The sequence below is a fragment of the Polyodon spathula genome, unplaced genomic scaffold (genome assembly GCF_017654505.1).
Source record: "Polyodon spathula isolate WHYD16114869_AA unplaced genomic scaffold, ASM1765450v1 scaffolds_1299, whole genome shotgun sequence".
Taxonomy (NCBI): domain Eukaryota; kingdom Metazoa; phylum Chordata; class Actinopteri; order Acipenseriformes; family Polyodontidae; genus Polyodon; species Polyodon spathula.
Genome location: NW_024472782.1, coordinates 109790 through 128549, shown reverse-complemented (window position 1 = coordinate 128549; position 18760 = coordinate 109790). Strand labels below are relative to the sequence as shown.

The following is an 18760-nucleotide window of genomic DNA, read 5'->3' as shown; positions in this document are numbered from 1 at the left end:
CTCAACATTGTATACTTATTTTTTAATTCTCAACGGAGTCCTACCAAAATTCCTAGAGGTATTTACAACATTAGTACTAACAAAGCGTATCTCTGTATCAACCCATCTAAAACGTAAAACGTTATCTTACCGGGTAATAATTGCAAAACGTTATCTAACCATATAAACATATTAACTGTGCAGAGATTTGAATAATTCCCCTAACATTTACCTCAAAAACTTATCTTTTTAAAAAAAAAAAAAAAAAAAAAAAAATGAAAATAAGGAGATTTTCTAGAGCAGCGTCCACATTGAAATCTAAAACGATTCTATAAAGAACCATTTTAACTTTTTTCTTGAAGTGTACTATCTGGTAATGACTGTATTGGGACAGTAGGGGCGCTAGACTGAGGGCCCGATCATAATAAGGGTGCTGTTACGATGAGACACTGGTAAACACTACCTTTACTGTTTTCAGCAGCATTATAGCTGAATGTCCAGCAGCCATCTACCGTATGGTGGCAAGGCTAAGGAACCAGTTAATAATTGCATATGGTCCCATAAGTACATCTGTTTTGATTAAAGCCCACAGTTGCATTCAAGATTTAAAATCCTAATACACAGGAGGGCATCTCCTTAAACATACATTTGAGCACCATGTTCCAGTAATCTGTGTACCAGGCTGACAAGGTAGCCAAGTAGCCCATTGCTCAGAAGCAAGAACAGGGGTCTCTTTGACACAAATACATCAGGTGAGCATTGCAGATGGGTTGGCACGGGCTGGACTTATAACCCTGAAACACTGTTCTGCTTATTTTCATTACACAGTCTGAATGGCTTCATGTCAAAGTGTCCCGTGCATTAGAAGCATGGCAAAGTTTCAGCATTCCTTTGCTTTTAAAGTTCAATCATTCATTAACTGGGCGTTACAGATGGGTTGGCAGGGATTCACTAGACCACAACCCTGAGCTACTGCTTCGTTTATTTCAAAACAACTGAATATCATTTGAAAGTGTATGAGCAAAAACACAGCTGACCTTATATTTATTATTTAAAAAAAATAATGCAAGAGCACCTTAGGTTGTAATTTACATGGGGTTATCATATGAGTCCATGCACACTAAACCAGGCTTGTCAGCTCAAACCCCAAAGCATTCTGGTTACTGTAGTCCTACCGTGAAAGATTCCCGTGGCCAGTAAAACATACCAGAATGCACTGCAATGGAAGTTGAAAAGCCTGAACTGTCCCAGTGAGCATGAAGTCAGGCAGTAAACATAAAAGACTACTGTACAGTTATTGATTAGGAAGAAATGTCCCTTGCATGCAAGGTGGCACTCTTAGGATGGTTTTATAGACCCCAATTATCACTGCGCTACTTTACCTAAAGCAACAATAGGTTGCCCAAGATTAGTTCTGCTAACCAGGGTCTGTGAAACATTAGCTAGGTGTCCTCTTGTGTAATGTGAAGGTGAACACTATATTGCATCCACTTTATGTAAGTTTTGGGGATGTTTTTTTGTTTTATGTTTCTGGTGACCTGCTGTAACCATTTGTGTGTTTATTAAAGAAAGCTAATCAATGATAAAAAAAAAAACCTTGCCCTCCAATTCTGTAAATAAAAAGGGAGAAAAACAAGGCTTTTTTAAATTTTATTTTGCTAGAAAAACAAAAATCCACATACAGTACATTATTCATACAAAGAGAACCGTGTGATCATGTATTTCTGTATACCATTATACTGCCTTGTATAAAATAAGTCCTAAAAGCGCCCGGCCTCCCTGAGCTTGTGCAGCAGGGCATCGTCTGCTCGGAGGGGGTAGGTGAGGGTTCGGGAGTGGTAGTACTGAGTGTCGCTCTGCAAGTTCTGGATGACGTCCGAGAGTAGGTGGGCACGCTCCACTCCGCAGCCCGGAGTCTCGTAGCCCAGCGCAGTGAAATGCACATGCAGGTGGTAGTAGGAAGGCTGGTAATGCAGGTAGACTCTCAGGCGATGGGAAGGAACGCCGTAGCGCTTCATGATGGCTGCCTGAAACATTAACACTGCAGCGTTAGGACAACCTGAAACACAAACACTGTGCATCACAGACAGGCTGTGTGATACACTGCAGTGTTAGGGTAACCTGAAACACAAAGCCTTGATACGCTGCTGACGAGCAGTGCTGAAACACAAAGCTGTGATATAAAGTGGACTCCTCTGGCTCAGTTTGGGGTACCAGTTGTATTAAACACAGATTTAGGAGTAGAACTCTCCACCAAACTGCACTGTAATTATCCAGCAGACTTCTGGGAACAAAAGGCAAGCGTCTTGCTCACAGCAGTGAACCAGGACTCAGCAGGGGTTGTAAATTCATTTTACAGGTATAGCAAGGTGAAAAACAAAAATGAATACATTGGTAGTTAACCAGCAGAGCAAAATTCAGGGAAAGCAAACACAATCTACAAGAGATGTTAGACTTGGGGAGTGTCTGGGAAGGTTGCAGGTGGTTTGCATCGACATGCAGGACATGGTAACTTGCTGCAGACTCACCTGTCCGTCCTGCTGGATGTTCTGCAGTAAAGGCAGGTGATCCGAGGTCAGCTCTCTCAGGCTCTTGATCCCACGCCGATGACAGATGGCAATCAGGTACAAGTCATCGAGCTGGTACAAGAAGCAGAGCAAACATCTGGCTACTAAAAGAAAAGCCGCACATGCTGACCTTCCCAAAATAAATTACTAATTAAAACATACAATATAAAAAAATAAAAAATAAAAAAAAATAAAAAAGCAAGAGAGACAATGGCAAGACCAAAAGACAAAACCAAACCACTAGTAATAGAATTGTATTTGGGACATTGTCAACTAGTCTGCTGTGTTGACTGGAGAACTTATTTGTTGAATGATCTACCAAAACCAAAAGATAATTACTGGCCGACTGGAATCAGAGCTTGCGCTTGCATGTTAAAAATCAGTCCGCGGGGCTGTTTCGCTTCTGCAAACTTGGCACAGGAAGGAATATTACTGTGTATTCTTATCTAGTCTTGGTATTGATTTGAATCACCTTACACATCCATTTCAGTCATGAGGATGCAATGACAAGCAGAAATGGCAAGCAGTGAACAGAACCAAGACGAAGGGCATGTCATGAAGATAACAACACCCCGTGTGCAGACAGGAAGCGACACCAACACACCCTTCTAAAAAAACAGAAGGCTGTGGTTGTCAGAGGCTCCACTGAGGCCATGCTACTCAGATCAGTGCGTTAGGTGTTTGCTGTATGCATTTGATTTATTTTTGCAAAATAGTTTAAAATCGGGTTTGTTTTTAAATGGTAGTGCAGAACCTCATTTAAGTTAAAAGGTATATAGGTAGGAGGGAGATGTTGGAATTGCAAACAGAAATGAGACCGTTGCAGCAGGAGTTTAGTAGAACCTTGAGGAGAGTGACAGGGAGCCCTATCGCTGCTTTGTGTGTGCAGCCGAGACGCGTTGCTTGGCAACTGACTAGGCAGTAGGTTCGCCAGCACTGACCGGATCACAAGGTCCGGTTTGTCTGGAGGGAGGGCCCAGGGAAGACGCGCAGGTGTTTTAAAACAAAAAAAAAAAAAAAAAAAAAAAAAACACATCTGCGCCACAGTTTGAGGCTAGGCCATCGCGACAGACAGGCGCTGAGCGGAAGCGAGTTTGTTGACATCAAGGAAGGGAGCGTCCGCTTTACAGAAACTACTACCAGGAACCCCTTGGCTGCAGCACGGTGCCTGTGAAGGTGTTTGCCCAGGCAGGACCATTGGAACAGCACCGAGTCGCTGGGAGGCTGGGACTTCGGAAGCAACATTAGTTCAGTCAGTTTAGGGCAGGGGTGGCCAACCGGCGTCTCCTTAGCCACACACGGATCTTTTGTGGTCAAAATGCAGCTCTTCAACTTCCCGTATATTTCATTATACAATGAATAAGTTATTTATTAATTTATTTTTTTTTTTTTTTTTATATGAGTATTATTTTTTATAATAAGTCTCAGAGTTGTTGTTTTTTTTTTTGTTCGTTTGTTTGTTGATTTTTCATTACAAGCCGATCTCTTTTGTTACATAGCAACTAACTAGCAAATCATATCCACCCTTACTCTACTGTGCATTCAGGACTCGAGTTACAGAAGCTTGGAAACCATTCATTTTACTTTAAACAGGACCAGCTTCTGTTTTGAAGATGAATATCAAACCTTCTTACTGGAGTGGGAGAGTATTCTTTGGTTGAACACAATGGAAAACTCTTGTGCCTTATTTTCCAGTGCCCAGTTGCGTAAAACTTCTTGTTATTAAATACTTAAGTGTATTTTTCACTTAGCTAAGGGAAAAACTCAAGGGTGTGGCACAAAACATCTTAACCACTCTCCTTAGCTAAGGGAAAACACTTAAGTATGCATGGACTGTGTAAGATTTCAACCAATAGGCAAGTAGCTTACTGTACTCTGTAAATCTTGTCTCCATGGCAACATTTGGCAGTTAAGGAAAACTGCAGTATGTCTGATAGAAAAAAAAAAAGATAGAAACCCAAACTGAGCAGAGGAGGAAAAACATAATACTTAAGGAGGAATATAATAAAAGAAAGCAAATAATAACAGGCAAAACTATACACTAGGGCTACCACTGCTGGTACCCTAGTGTCAGAGCCTGCGGTCAACATCAATGCTCTGTCTGCCTCATGACTATTCAGCAATGACCCACATGTATAACATCACCCTGCTAAAATGAGCTTGTGGTATTTTATACAAAAATAACAACCTGCATGACGACTGGTTTACAAGAAGTTATTTCCGGGGTACAGGTGAGTCGGAGGCAAGGCAACACCCAAGTCTTACTTCCCCTTACCTGCTTCTGATCCCATTTAAAATCTGGGAGGAGGACAAAGCCGTTCTGTGGATCCGGGTCTTCAAAGACTATCCGATCGGCTTCTGCCTTCTTTTCCAATATATTGTACACCCACTGCGCAAAGGAAAATAAAGCAGTGCAACAAACGGATGTTAAAAGAACCATTACGCTGAGAGAACATAAAGCTAGTTTCTCAGGAACAGTGGCCTGAAACCTGCTTCCCATAGAGGGCATGCTTGTGAACAGCTATGCCCACAAGTTTTGCATCACCCTACAGAATTAACTCATCTTGCTACACAGTCAAATGAAACCTGCTGAATAATGTTACGTTAACATACTGCACTACATTTTTTTTTTTTTTTTTTTTTTTTTTTTTTTAAATTGTCTCAATCCCAAAATTGTGATGCAAAACATTTGGCCACACAGTGTAGCTGCTGTACCTGTACACTGAAGCTCTGCTCCTGGATGTAGGGCAGGGTGATGCTCCGATAGTCCTCTCCACTCTCCTGGATAAGGAACAGTTCCTGACACTGGTACTTCTTGATGTGCTTCTCTGTAGCCGGACACACCACCGTTGCCTTGATGTCTGCCGTTTGAGAAGAACCAGGAAGCAGGACGGGGACGTTCAAACACATGTGCTTGGGCAAAGTATTCTTAACTATAAATCCCTTAAAGTTTACCAGAGTCTCCTGCATGGCTATACTATGCATTTACTACAGCTGGTTGTTTTTTTAATACCTAAATAAAAGATGTCCCATGTAGCACTTGATCAAAGCATCTTTTCTTTTTGTTTTAATTTTGTTCCATTTGCTGAATCCTGTTTATTAAGATGATGCCCTATAGTTTTGGATTTGGGTCAAAACACAGAAAGGAGCAGCAACAATAAATATGCCTGAAATCAGTTTGGATGATATTTATGTAAAAACTGAACAACTTTAAAATTGACTTTACCACATACATCTGTAGCTTTACTTCTGCATATTAAATGTGTCAATTCCCAGCTAGCTGTCAGAAACAGTGGTTGTGGGTTCAATCACAGGGTGTGAAAAGAAGTCTTTGCAGGTTGCACCTTGAAGATTACGCAGAGTTTAACTCACCGTCACCCTGCCCGCTTACCTGAATATAAATCACCTCAGTGAAACCTTTTCATGTCCCATTTGATCTCTCAAGACCTAACCGGCCAAACAATGGAACCTGTACGATGCCACTCAGAGACACCCCCTACCTTTGTGTTGAAACAAAGTGTGCACTGAAGCCAGCCTACGACTCTCTTAATCCAGCACCAGCGCAACACCCTCCCCACCTCCCTCTCCCCCACAAAATGTAACTAGCAACAAAAGCCTCCCAGAGCAACAGCAGCGGGAGCTTTGGGGATCAGCCTCACATTTCTGTTGTGTTAAAGTGCTACCAGACCCAGGACGAGGCGAAGGCTGCGCTGTGTAGAGATTGGGTATCTTCAGAGAGAGCTTGGTTTCAAACACAAGCCAAGCTTTTTAATTCACTGCTGAGATCATTTCAGAAAAGGTCCTTTCAAAACCGTGGAAAGTACCTTAGTGCCCGGACCAGCTGACACCTTCCAGGTTTCCTTTCGACTGAAGCTTAAAGGTTTAGTTACACATACAAGAAAGGAGATTAGAGCCTAACCTGGCACAACTCAAACTTGACATAACTGCAACCCACAGAGGGATAACGCCACCTCATCTCAATGCTGTTACTGCAGAACAAGCGCAGGCAAGTTCGCAATGATCAACACCTCGACAGCAATTTCATTTGATTAGAACCTATTCGCACTTTTGGCGAATCTAGTTATAACTCATTGAGGAGATGAGCCCAATGCTCTCTCTTTGAAGTCTTTCCAAGTCAATTACTTTAGTTATCCGGTTCTTTAGAAATCGCAACATGTTTTAAAGCATGAACACCTGCTTGTTTTACAGTTGGAAGACAATGATTAGGGCTGTAAATGTTACAGCAGAGGCAGATGGCAGCTGCTACTGATTTCAATATAGGATAGACGTGCCCGGATGCAACAGCCAATTTACAGGAATGCTCTGATGTATTGGGGAAGGGGGTAAAGCAAATTTCCCTTTAGTGCTCTTCAAAGCAGCACAAAGAGAGGCCAAATCCCTCAACTTTTCTGAAAGTGCAAACTGTATATTTGAACCACTTTTACTAAACAGTATTATACCAAACACAATGGAGCGTGATACCTTGACAAGAATCAACGCTTAACGTCAGATGTTGAAGACACTTTGGTAACCATGGCAAACCTTTTGCTGTTGGCTTTAACTGTCACAATATAAAAGACAGAAACATGTTTTTAATAACTGACAAAATCCAAGGTATTAGGACTGCATACATCCAGAGCATGAATCTAGAGCTCCATTGTACTAATTAAATGAATAACTGCGTCTAGTTAATAACTTTTAAAGATTACCCTATCATCTTCTGAAGTGGCATTGAATGACACACAATGAGGCCATGTGTATTTAGCATTGTGTATTTAACTAGCTCCATGGCAACTAAAGAACAAGATGACTTTCTGTCACCAAACAAACTATCCCTGATAAGTACAATTTCAACAAGGATTCACTCGTCTCTCACCGTTTAGATGCGGGGGAGGGTGCATGTGGTACGTGCTATAGATATCGTTGCGCATCTGCAGATTTAGCGCAGAGGACTGGAAGAGTTCCGCCAGGCTGTCTTCTCTGAACGGGGTCTTCTCTAGAATGAGAACCGCGTCCTGCCCCTCGTTGGGTCCGCTTCCCATCTGCGCAGAGGCGGCGGAGAGGGGATAAAGAGGGGGTACAGGTCAGCTTCATTAATGCCGAGGTTGTTGTTGAATACTTAACCGTGCACGCTCAATGCTCAAACTAGACACCGTTTAAAACACAGTTCATCACGCCGTGTATGACGGCTTTGGTTAGCCATGCAGCTCCATGACCGACGTGTTATTTCTCAAAAACCTAATTTTAACGAAGCATGAAATGAAACTACAGTACGTTGTGTTTTACTATAGAAAAAAAAAAAAAAAACACATCCCAGTTCTTATTCATTATGTCTACTGAAAGTCCCATCGAGTAATTGAATGTGTGCAGATAATGCATTGCAGATGCTCTGCTTTCAATCCGAGTGGAAACACCGAGCATCTGGGTCCACAATCGAACATTGCTTTAGACGTTTTTGTTAAGAAGGCGAACAGTTCATTAAAAAGCAGCCCCTTGTGTTTTGTTATTATTTAGCATTTATTAGCATATCTTGATAACTATTATTGTTACCTTGCCGTGGATGAAAATGTTTTTCTCCCGGGAAGATTCCCGCATGACCTTCTCCGTGCGGAACCCGGCCAGCACGGACCCGGCTTCGGACCCGGGTCCAGCTCTGGTCTTCTTTGTGTCTTTCCCATCCCCAGTCGCTGGCTTGGTCTCCGGTCCCGATTCGTGTCCTGACTCGGGTCCATCATCACCGTCCAAACTGCGCTTCTTAGCAGCCGCCATCTTTTGCGTTTAAATCTCCCCGCTGGAGCCAATCAGCTTTCCCCGCGATGACGTCAGGGGCCTCGGAGATTCCAGAGCTTCCAGCAGAGTCACAGCGCCGCCTGGCGGAAATACACCCACGCCGCTGCAGCCCTTCTCTTAAAAGTGCATTGTCAGTGCATGTTCATGAACGTTAAAACGTTTGTTTAACAGTTTAACTGAAATAATGTATGTATGTATATTTTCTGGATTGTTTTTCTTGTTTGTTACAATCAGTTTAAATTCAGCTTTAGCACTTTTTTTTTTTAAATTCGATATAAACAAATGAGAACTGTAAACACAAACTTATTGACAACACGCAAACAAAGCCGATTTAAAACAAACAAACAAACAAAAAAAGGATTTAAATTCAAACACAAAACTATTTAAATAGAGTTATTGCCTACGCGTTTTGCTGTGTTTTCACTATCCATTTACCACAGTTTACCACGTTTATTAATATGCGTTACCATACCTCTCTAGTCTTTACAGTTCCTACCTCTGATTTACCATGTTTTGTTTGTTTTTTCACTGTGCTTTATTACACTTTGCTATGCTTTTACTACTGTAAACTTTTAGAAGGGTAATCTTGAGATACTGCAGTCCTCCTCCACTGGTAGCACCGAGATTTCTGTCTGCTAGGTTTAAAAATTGAAATTACTTTTGTATTCCTGGTTTCTGCAGAACAGGGAGAGAACATACCTCGCAGGCTTTGCATTAGCAGCGCTGACGTTAGGAGCAATTCCCAAGCTTACAGTGTGTAAACCAGGCTGCCAAAACACCCGTCCAAGCCATGAAATGAAAAACAACCTCATTTTTAAAACAGGGCATTACATGCGCTACAAAGTCGGGGTCAGTTCCTGTTTATAAATTCATTTTTTTTAAATTAAATTCCCAATTCAAATTATTATTCTTTCGAACGAATTGAAATGTATATTTTCTGAGAGACAGTAACTGTTGCGATTGTTCGGCTGCTTTCATTTGAAGCCCGTTTTATTGACTAACAGCGACTTCAATTCAACTTGCCACGGCGAGAAGCTTATTTTAACAGAATACTGTTCTTTGCGATTGTGATCAATGATGTGTTGGAATTGATGAAACGGGAATGGGAATGGGGAATTGATTTTAAAAAGGAACTGGACATTTCATTGGAATTCAAAAAACAGGAATTGACCCCAACCCTGATTTAACAACTTGTTTTTATTTTTATTTTTGCAACTTTTAAGTCTTTTTTTTTTTCATTCAGAAATACACATGATTAACGCTTTGGAGTTAAACCTCTAACAAAATAGCACTAGTGTTATTGCAATATCTCCCCACTAGGTGGCCGGACTGCAGTCCCATTACAATCCCAAATGCAATTAGAATTTTCATTTTTAAGTTTAAATTCTTGCAACAATTTCCCAACCTTACTTCAAACATCAAAACCCCGGGGGAAAGCTGCAGCATTTTTCTCCAGACGAGCTTCAATAAAAGCTCAATCCAGGCAGCCTTCTCCAGCATGTCTTCCAGCTCTGCGTTCATCACTGAATCCCCTTGCTGAGCCCACAACTGTCCGTCCTGACGCTAAGGTCAGACTCGTCCGCGGAGGATCTCGGGTTCGAGAGGGATTCTGACTCTGTGACATCACAGATGGCCTATCCCGAGTCAGTGTTGGACAGTGTGTCCTCCTGTGTCCCTCCTGGCTGACCCCTCGTCTCAGTGTCCACGCTGCTCGGACTACTGAGCTTGCTGCTGTCCACTTGGCACAGTTCCTCTAGGTCTGCAATCAACAAGAGAATAAACCTGTTAGGAGATACAAATATACTGTCCCCCAGTCCCAGTGAGAGAACCTCACACTCGTCATACAATGTGCTCCTTTCTAGGGCAAGGGGATCCAATCCCGGTCCTGCAGGGCCATTCCACTCAGGTTTAGCACATAAAATAAGACAATGATCTACTTCAGGGGTTTCATTGGTTCAGTTAGAACAGGGTTAGAACAAAGAGTGGAAACACCAACTTTGGACACCTCTGGTCTAGGCGTAAGGACTAGGATTGCTGAGCCAGCAATGTTTTGGATTAGGCTAAACCAGATAGCGCAGGTGTGGCCAGCCCTGGTCATGGAGAGACGCAGGGTCTAATGGTCTCTCCGGGACCGGGGCTGGCCTCCACTGCGCTAGCTGATTAAAGCAGCTCTCTCTCAGTACTCACAGTGCAGCACAGTCCTGTGGACCTGCTGGAAGCCGCGCTGCTGGTCTGCGGTGATGTCGATGTAGTAGTAGAAGCGCAGCTCCTCAGGGTACTCACTGCGCTGCAGACGGTGAAGCACGGGGATGGTCCTCCCGTTCGCCATGGGCGCCTCAGCCAGAGCCTGGTGCATCTGGTACTTACACCAGGGGTCCAGCAGGAAGCTGCGGGTGATAAGCAAGGCCCAGCAGTGGCTGCTCCGCACGGCCTGGCACAGCTCTGAGGGAACGGCGCCCCCCGGGGTTGAGTCGCGGAGCAGCAGAAAGCAACGCAAGCCCTCGGGCTGGCTCTCCAGGTAAGAGACGAGGAGCTGGGCCTCGGAGATGTCCTCCTCGCTGTGGCACACACACAGGTCGTACAGCCGGCTCCAGCGGGCACCGCTGCTGAGGTCCGGGCGCCGGGAGCGGCAGGAGGAAGAGGAGGTGGAGTGGGAGGAGGCAGTCCCCTGGGAAGAGCTTGGATTGGTTGTCTTGGAAACCAGAGAAGAGTCTCTCTTGCGTCTTTCTAGAAGACGCCGGACCCAGCCTGCAAGAGAGAGAAAGCGGGTACAGGTTGGGGTTCAGCTAATTGCATTTTTGCTTCTAACTATTTAAATGCTCCCTGTCTTTAACCTGGGTCACAAAACAACATCTAAAGACACAACCAAATTGTTTTTCAGAAATCAGCAAAGCTAGTCTAAACAATCACAAGACAAATATATTATACTGTTTATATAACAAGCAGCTCAGCGGTGGCCAGCCCAGGTCCTGGAGAGATGCAGGGACTTCTGGTTTTCATTCCATCAGGGTTCTCAATTACTGATTATTTTCTTATCTGGTCTTTCCTTGTCCAGGTCTTCAGCCATTGGTGATTTAAAGATACCCAGAAAGCCTGCAGGATTGTGGCTCTCCAGGACAAGGGTTGTCCAGAAAGCCTGAATTTTAGAAAAATGAAAAGCCTATATTATTGCCTACATCCCCAAAATGGAAAAACGAACAGTTTCCACTCCACATCTCCAGACAGCTGCTTGTTCTGTGCATGGCAGCAGCCATATATCCTGTCATCCTAAGAAGTGTCACTTACCAGCCATACTACTGGAGACACAGTGCTTCACCTCATTGATTCATCCCTGAAATGAATGAATACATGAAAAAGAAAGTATCCCTAAGCAATGGGAACTGGGAGAAATAGCAGCTACAAACACTCCAGAACTGCACTCTAACAAAGAAAAACATGTCTAATCACATTTTTAAAAATCAACATTTCAATAGATTGCTGCCACCCTGCAATATGTAAGTAAGAACCCTGGGTCTCCTCATAAGCAGTCCAGTTACAGTAAGAGACACTGCAGTCATTAACCCTAACAAACCACAGGGAAGTCTGTGTTGTGTTGGTGACCTCAGACTTCTGTGGTTGACAATCTCTTAACCTGATAAGGACCGTGGAGTTTCAGTATGAACAAAATAAATACAAAATCACCACACACTGACTAAGTATAGAGGGAAAAACAACCTATTTTCATAGATTTAAAAAAAGCAGTTCCGTTTTAAAATCTCTCAGTTTGTGGCGTTTTTGGAAAGTATTCGTACTGCACTGTTACACGGATAGACACAGCGGTCATGACACCACATAAGGCATCAGTTATATTTGAAGGTGGATGATTAACGCCCACCCTTCAAACAACTATACACTTTCATCTTTCGATACGATGCAAGGCCAGAAAGGAAACTACGTTTACTTAATTAAAAAAAAAAAAAAAATATGGGAAGATAAAAGACAGTGAAACTACGTCTCACAACGAAGTGAAACGTTATACAGTATTTAATAAACTTTACATTAAGCACAGAATAGTTTTGCAGCAACTGCAAAAGTGACGCCATGCAAAAACAAGTCTGTACCGTGCATTTTGTGAATGCATGTTCAACCTGTTTAAAACAACTGCAAAACATAAATCACTATATAAACGAGTTTAATAAACCACGCCACTTTTTTTCCCCTTTTTATTTTAAGTTCTGGTTATTTTTCGCTCGATACTTTCTTTAACATTTCGAAGCGATTTAAATATCGCTCGAGTCAAATCGTGAAACCGGCGCTCGTCACCCAAAACCAAAAAGAAAACATACTCGCCGATTTAAATATCTTTCTAAGAGGACTTGAGACACGAAACACAGTCCCTACTGCACCTGCCGCAAAACAGTTCGCTCAGGACCGAGCCGTCTCTCCCGCAGCATTACAGAAGCGACGCGAAGATGAAATTTAAAACCAACTAGCTTCTCCCAGTACCCTTGTGCTTCTTTGGCGGGGCTCAAGAAGGAGGAAGTATTCAAAATATATACACACCACATTTAGATTATGTAAAACACAGGGGAAATGACTCAGTCTTTACTGTAAAAGTGCAACTCAATTAGGGTTGCCACCTGTCCCTGGTTTCCCTGGATTGTCCTTGTTTTGAGGAAGGTGCCTCGGGATTTCTCAGGACATGATGTCGGTACCATAAACTGAGCACCGGTTAGACACATCAGAATTCAATACTACTGCAACAGGCGCACAATATGAACCGGTTGTCAATACTATAGTTGTAATATTATCCTATTTGATTATTGCCTCGTTTGTCTGTACCTCATTGGTTGCAAACGTAAGCTTAGCTCTATGCAGCGATACAGTATACCGACTCATTGGGGAGATGCTTTTAGGAAATATACACAAACTGGACTATCAACCAGGGCTGATTTCTGAAGAAACCACGTCAAACGGCAGAAGAATTTAACTGCACCAGTATTAAGTATAAAACCATGCATGTTTGAGCTGTGGGACAGTGCTGAAAAATAAGACTCCAATTGCACAGCAGTTTAACCCAAGCCAGGCTGTATTACCTGCTTTATTAAATCAGTGAGGTATTATTGCCTTATATTTTATTTTTCGAGGCTCAAGGGGTTGCTCTCATTCCTTGCCGCTTTAACTGTATCGAGTTTAATAAAGTTGTTTTGTTTTCCTCTGTCTCCACCAGCGAGTTTAGTTTCAGCTCTAATTTGTCAATTGTAACGCGGGCGTGTCTTAAAAGTGTCATCTTTCGTTACGTCACTGAACTGTGTTTTGTAACATTCGGCGAGACAAGTTACACAAACAGTAAGACAAAATGGAATCTGAAAAGGTTTCAGAAAACACAGGCACACCGTTCATCAGAGGTAGGTTAATCAAACTACTGCAAGACTTTTATAAAACCCACTGGATATGAGGTGTGTGCAAGATTTAACCCGGAACCAGATGCAATGCCCTAATAAGCAAAGAATAGGCACCTAGAAACACAGTACACTGTACCCGGGTTAAACAACGTTTTGCAACTGTATGCAGTTTAATATCGATGTATACGGGTTTATTTTAAAAGGAGCACATCTTTTTAATCAATACATATATTTTACATGTATATATGTACTATATATAGTACGAGTGTGCCATGGGTAGTGTCTACTGCTGCTCTCACTCGACCTGAATCATTACATTCTGCAGACAGCTGGGAGGACAGACCAAAGACCGAGGCTTCGCTCTGTCAGTAAAGTAAAGATGTCTTGCAGGCATGAAGCACAGCTCCATTCACTGGTTCCGCAAGGGGCTCCGTCTCCATGACAACCCTGCTCTCCTGGCTGCCCTGCGGGACTGCGCGGAGATTCGGCCCGTCTTCATTCTGGACCCCTGGTTCCCCAGAAACACGCGAGTCGGCATCAACCGCTGGAGGTTCCTGCTCGATGCGCTGAAGGATCTGGATGGCAGCCTGAGGAAGGTCAACTCCAGGTCTGTAATCCCTACGTTGTATTCTCTCACTTCTCCTATCACACTGGGTGTGTGTTTTATACGGTTCCCAAGTGTTACAAATGAAAACGTATTGTGAAAATTCTTCTCAGGCCAGGGGAAGTGAGGCGGGGAAGCATATTACTGTTGCACTGTTCCGCTCACTTCCCTGCAATCGACCTCAAAGAGTCTTCAGGAGCAGAATCTCCTGGAATAATTAGTAAGCGTGGAATGTAGCATATTAATAGATTACTCGTAAAAATTGAACGATGCATAGCGTGTTCAGTCTTGTATAGCTCTGACTTTCTGTTTGCAGTTGTGCCAGTGTACTTCATGCTGGTTGTCGTTTGACAGATTGTTTGTGGTGCGTGGGAAGCCCACTGAAACTTTCCCCAGGCTCTTCCAGCAATGGAAAGTAACCCGGCTGACCTTCGAGATGGACACAGAACCGTACTCCCGGCAGCGAGACGCAGAGGTGGTCAAGCTTGCGGAGGAACACGGTGTGGAGGTCATCCAGAAAGTGTCCAACACGCTCTACGACACAGAGAGGTAGGGATGCAGCCAAGCTCGGCTTTAACCAATAGTTCATACCGGATAAATCGACAGGGTGGCAGGACTAACAAACTAATGAAACAGTCCCACTTCTTTTTGGGTCGTTAATGTAATTCAATCGCATGCATCAAAGTTATAAAAATGGAGGATATTTTTACTCCAGCGCAAGGTATTCGTTAGGTAAGTATGGGTAGTTAACAAGTAAGCATCCTATAACTAGCTGGGTTTTCTGTACTAAGAAAGGTGATCCCAAGGTGACCTCTTTCTACTCTCCCCACCAGGGTAATCGTAGAGAACAATGGGAAGCCCCCTCTGACGTACAAACGGTTACAGACCATCCTGTCCTTCCTTGGGCTGCCCAAGAAACCCGTTCCTGTGCCAACGCTGGATGACATGAAAGGCGAGTGGGATTACTGCCTGCTATTGATGGTGCTCATTGACTGCAGTCTGCAAGCATCTTCAGTTACGGATTTTCCCAAAACTGGCAAGACACAACTGAGAATCTTTATAGAACTCTTCCTACTGACACTTGAGTTAATTGATAGGAGCTACTTTCTTTTCAGATGTTCGTACTCCCTGCTCGGACTCTCACGAGCAGGAATTTGGGGTCCCCACTCTGGAGGAGCTGGGTCAGAACCCCCTCAAGGCTGGTCCGCACCTATACCCTGGGGGGGAAGGGGAGGCCCTGCGTAGATTGGACCAGCACATGCAGAGAGTGGTGAGCACAGCCCGTCCTTTCTTATTCCTGAATCAGTAGCTGTGCTAAAACCAGACCGCTTTCCTTTATCATTACAGATGTGAGCAAAACCAGATGTGTTATGAGTACTCCGAAAGTTTCGCTCATCTGTCTTGAAAAATTAAGGCCCCTCCTCAAAACTTTTCTGCTTAAATCCAGAGTGGTTCATTAGTCATTCTTTCTTTCTGTTCTTGCGCTTCTCCAGGCATGGGTGTGTAACTTCAAGAAGCCAGAGACAGAGCCCAACACATTGACCCCCAGCACCACGGTGCTCAGCCCCTACGTGAAGTTCGGCTGCCTTTCTGCACGCACCTTCTGGTGGAGGCTGACCGATGTCTACCGAGGGGTGAGGCTGGTATCTCTCCATTGGTGCAGTAGTGTGCACCAAGACTTACTGTGCCCATCTTTTGACTTTTACTTGCTAGATGCATGCTTTTATATATATATATATCTTTTTTATATATCTTTTTTAAGGTGCATCTCTCATATTTGCAGGGTTGTACACGTATAAAATACCAATGCCATATTACTGTGTTATTGCCGTCCTCTGATTTTTGGCTTTGAACTTAGTTGCCTGTGTGATATGATTCTGTAAGTCGCGTTTGCATTTTCTTGAACGGGATATGAAAGGTTTGTGTTGGTCTGACTGAAATCAGTAACTCAATGAAGTTCTGTCTGCAGAAGAAGCATTCTGAGCCCCCAGTCTCCCTGCATGGGCAGCTGCTCTGGAGGGAGTTCTTCTATACGGCCGGGGCAGGCATTCCAAACTTCCATTGCATGGAGGGGAACCCTGTGTGTGTGCAGGTGGACTGGGACACCAACGAGGAGCACCTAGCTGCCTGGAGGGAGGTGAGGAAGCCTGTGCACCATAGGGAGACTGCATACCAATTACCACACCCTACCACTTTCATTTATAGATGTGCCTGCATCTCGGGGCACTTTGCACACATCAACAGCAAGCAAAAAAAGAGCTCCCTAGTGAAAGGTCAATGTTTTGAGGTTAGACTTAAAAACACTGACAGGCTGTCAGCATTCTGGATTTGGAATTGAGTTCCAGAGTGAAGGAGCTCTCGCACCGTAGGTTTGTAATCGAGTTTCATGCATATTTTTTATATTATGCAGTAAACACGTGTACCAGCACAGCATATTTCCTCAGCATATACTTAGACACATTACTGCTGTAAATGTAACAATACCAAAGTCTAAACCCTAATTGGAGTGCAATTATCATAAAATAAGACAAAACAGAACGAAAACTAATAGGAAGATATTCCTGCATAGACTGTACCAGTCATTATTGACCAGCCTTTCTGCTGTGCGATGCTTACAGGGCCGCACTGGCTACCCCTTCATTGATGCCATCATGACACAGCTGCGCTCGGAGGGCTGGATCCACCACCTAGCGCGGCACGCCGTGGCCTGCTTCCTGACACGAGGGGACCTCTGGATCAGCTGGGAGGAGGGCATGAAGGTGAGGACCCCGTCTACTGCGGTGTGTGTGTGTGTGTGATTAGTGCGGTTAGCATTAGGAGTGTACAGAATTTATGCAAGCTGGATTGCAAATTAACCCTTTAATCTATAAGGGACATAACAATGCTAGCTTGCTTATTTTTGCAATGAGGTGCATGAAACAGAGTTTAAAATGACCCGACAGGTTGGATCTGGTCGTCCAAATGGTCAGTTTCCTCCTTGTGATACTTGAGTCGCTCTCAAATGCATTTTAAGAAAAAGCTATCAATTCCTTGTGTAGCTTAAGGGGTAGATGGGCCAAGTCCAAGTTTACCTTCAGGTGTGGAGCTGCTAGAATTCCTATAAAGATCCATGCTTCTTTTTCAACTTGAATCACAGACAGCTGATCTGTTTTATATACGCATGGCTTCACACAAGCTCTTGGGCAGCGGAACTGTTGCTTGACAAGCACCTCAGTTCTTTTACAATCTGAGCAGACGAGGCTTTGAAGGACGACTATGCGTGACGCTGTTACTCCTTTTCCACTGGCACGTCCGAGCCACGAAGCAGAATCAGCCCATCAGTTGTATTCTGTAACAGATGAAGAACGAGAAGCGCGTGACGTTGGCTCAGACTCTGCTCTGTGCTGCTCGGTTGTACAGTGGAAAAGAGGAATCTCTCACAGCGACGTGGCCAGCGGGCTGCACTGTCTCGTGTAAACTCCTTGCTTTTTCCTCGTAGGTTTTTGAGGACTTGCTCCTGGATTCGGACTGGTCACTGAACGCTGGGAACTGGCAGTGGTTGTCCGCTAGCGCTTTCTTCCACCAGTTCTTCAGGGTCTACTCTCCTGTAGCCTTTGGGAAGAAGACGGACAAGAAAGGGGACTACATCAGGCACGTAAAACAAAACGTATGGGAATGGAACGAACATTTTGTATTTAATTTGGCTGGCTTAGCATGTCGCCAAAATGAAAGGTGCATTTGTACTTTTGGAACTTGGCTGGGACCATTGCTGAAAATCTGCATTATCGTAGATCGACTCCCCATATGCACAAGGGTAGGGTGCCTGTAAGGGAAAGACTTTCTAAAAATGTACAGCGAGGATAAAAAATACAGGGAAGCATGGGAAGGAGATGTTAAGTTTGCGTGTCGATCTTCCCCTTTGCCCCACAGGAAGTACATCCCCCTGCTGAGGAAGTTCCCAGCAGAGTATATCTACGAGCCCTGGAAGGCGCCACTCAGCATCCAGGAGAGGGCTGGCTGCATCGTGGGGCAGGACTACCCCCGGCCAATCGTGGAGCACGACGTCGTCAGCAAGAGGAACGTCCAGAGGATGAAGGCTGCGTACGCCCGCCGCGCCGCACCCAACAGCGAGACAGGGGCTGTGAAAAGAGGTGAGCCAGAGAGCTTCCTGGCAGTCAACTGCTTTAAAATCACCCCCTGAATTCAAAACGTTGATCACCTTGTTTGATGTGTTTACTCATTCAATTTCAGGTGCAAAGCGGAACATGAACTCTGTGGCGGACACGCTAACAAAGAAACCAAGAACAAATTCCACCTAGTGGGGAAGCAGGATCAGCGCAGCGATGATCCAGAGTCGCTGCTTTGCTACAGAAGCACCTTCTCGCCAGCATGCAGCGTGACGGCACTGCTGTGAATGTCTGTTGTGGGGTTCAAAAGGGTATCCTCACATAAACAGC

At 44.1% G+C, this 18760-nt stretch overlaps 3 protein-coding genes across 9 annotated transcripts; 1 reads left to right on the top strand and 2 right to left on the bottom strand.

Moving 5' to 3' along the window:
• Positions 1 to 1616: 1616 nt before the first annotated feature.
• Positions 1617 to 8647, bottom strand: dcps (decapping enzyme, scavenger). The gene is made up of 6 exons (XM_041242504.1): positions 8097 to 8647; positions 7423 to 7588; positions 5262 to 5407; positions 4822 to 4935; positions 2508 to 2618; positions 1617 to 2006 (listed from the first exon to the last, which is right to left on the bottom strand). Exons 1-6 carry the CDS (start codon positions 8313 to 8315, stop codon positions 1740 to 1742), a joined length of 1023 nt encoding a protein of 340 aa, XP_041098438.1. The 5' UTR covers positions 8316 to 8647; the 3' UTR covers positions 1617 to 1739.
• cry5 (cryptochrome circadian regulator 5) lies at positions 7543 to 18718 on the top strand. Of its 4 annotated transcripts, none has more exons than XM_041242500.1 (11): positions 7543 to 7629; positions 14111 to 14327; positions 14679 to 14873; positions 15158 to 15276; positions 15440 to 15594; positions 15818 to 15958; positions 16294 to 16461; positions 16943 to 17083; positions 17803 to 17970; positions 18234 to 18454; positions 18555 to 18718. In XM_041242500.1, the coding sequence occupies exons 2-11, from the start codon at positions 14113 to 14115 to the stop codon at positions 18715 to 18717; spliced, it is 1686 nt and encodes a 561-aa protein (XP_041098434.1). In that variant the 5' UTR covers positions 7543 to 7629; positions 14111 to 14112; the 3' UTR covers position 18718. The 4 variants fall into 4 exon arrangements, with proteins under 4 accessions (XP_041098434.1, XP_041098432.1, XP_041098435.1 ...); XM_041242498.1 differs by lacking the exon at positions 7543 to 7629 and adding an exon at positions 13579 to 13723; XM_041242501.1 differs by lacking the exon at positions 7543 to 7629 and adding an exon at positions 13579 to 13723 and having other exon boundaries at positions 17803 to 17954; positions 18555 to 18716.
• Positions 9508 to 13098, bottom strand: LOC121309529 (toll-interleukin 1 receptor (TIR) domain containing adaptor protein). Of its 4 annotated transcripts, none has more exons than XM_041242507.1 (4): positions 12722 to 12843; positions 11622 to 11667; positions 10524 to 11084; positions 9508 to 10095 (listed from the first exon to the last, which is right to left on the bottom strand). In XM_041242507.1, the coding sequence occupies exons 2-4, from the start codon at positions 11626 to 11628 to the stop codon at positions 9971 to 9973; spliced, it is 693 nt and encodes a 230-aa protein (XP_041098441.1). In that variant the 5' UTR covers positions 11629 to 11667; positions 12722 to 12843; the 3' UTR covers positions 9508 to 9970. The 4 variants fall into 4 exon arrangements, 3 of the variants coding, with proteins under 3 accessions (XP_041098441.1, XP_041098439.1, XP_041098440.1); XM_041242505.1 differs by having other exon boundaries at positions 12662 to 12815; XM_041242506.1 differs by having other exon boundaries at positions 12666 to 12815.
• Positions 18719 to 18760: the final 42 nt, after the last annotated feature.

Coding starts and splice junctions, on each gene's coding strand:
- LOC121309529 (XM_041242507.1), bottom strand. Junction 10,096..10,523: donor CCACAGGACTGTGCTGCACT/GTGAGTACTGAG, acceptor TGTTGATTGCAG/ACCTAGAGGAACTGTGCCAA.
- dcps (XM_041242504.1), bottom strand. CDS start 8,315: ATGGCGGCTGCTAAGAAGCGCAGTTTGGACGGTGATGATGGACCCGAG. Junction 4,936..5,261: donor AGCAGAGCTTCAGTGTACAG/GTACAGCAGCTA, acceptor TCCTTTGCGCAG/TGGGTGTACAATATATTGGA. Junction 2,619..4,821: donor TTAAATGGGATCAGAAGCAG/GTAAGGGGAAGT, acceptor TTCTTGTACCAG/CTCGATGACTTGTACCTGAT.
- cry5 (XM_041242498.1), top strand. CDS start 13,675: ATGGAATCTGAAAAGGTTTCAGAAAACACAGGCACACCGTTCATCAGA. Junction 14,874..15,157: donor ACGCTCTACGACACAGAGAG/GTAGGGATGCAG, acceptor TCTCCCCACCAG/GGTAATCGTAGAGAACAATG. Junction 15,959..16,293: donor TGACCGATGTCTACCGAGGG/GTGAGGCTGGTA, acceptor TTCTGTCTGCAG/AAGAAGCATTCTGAGCCCCC.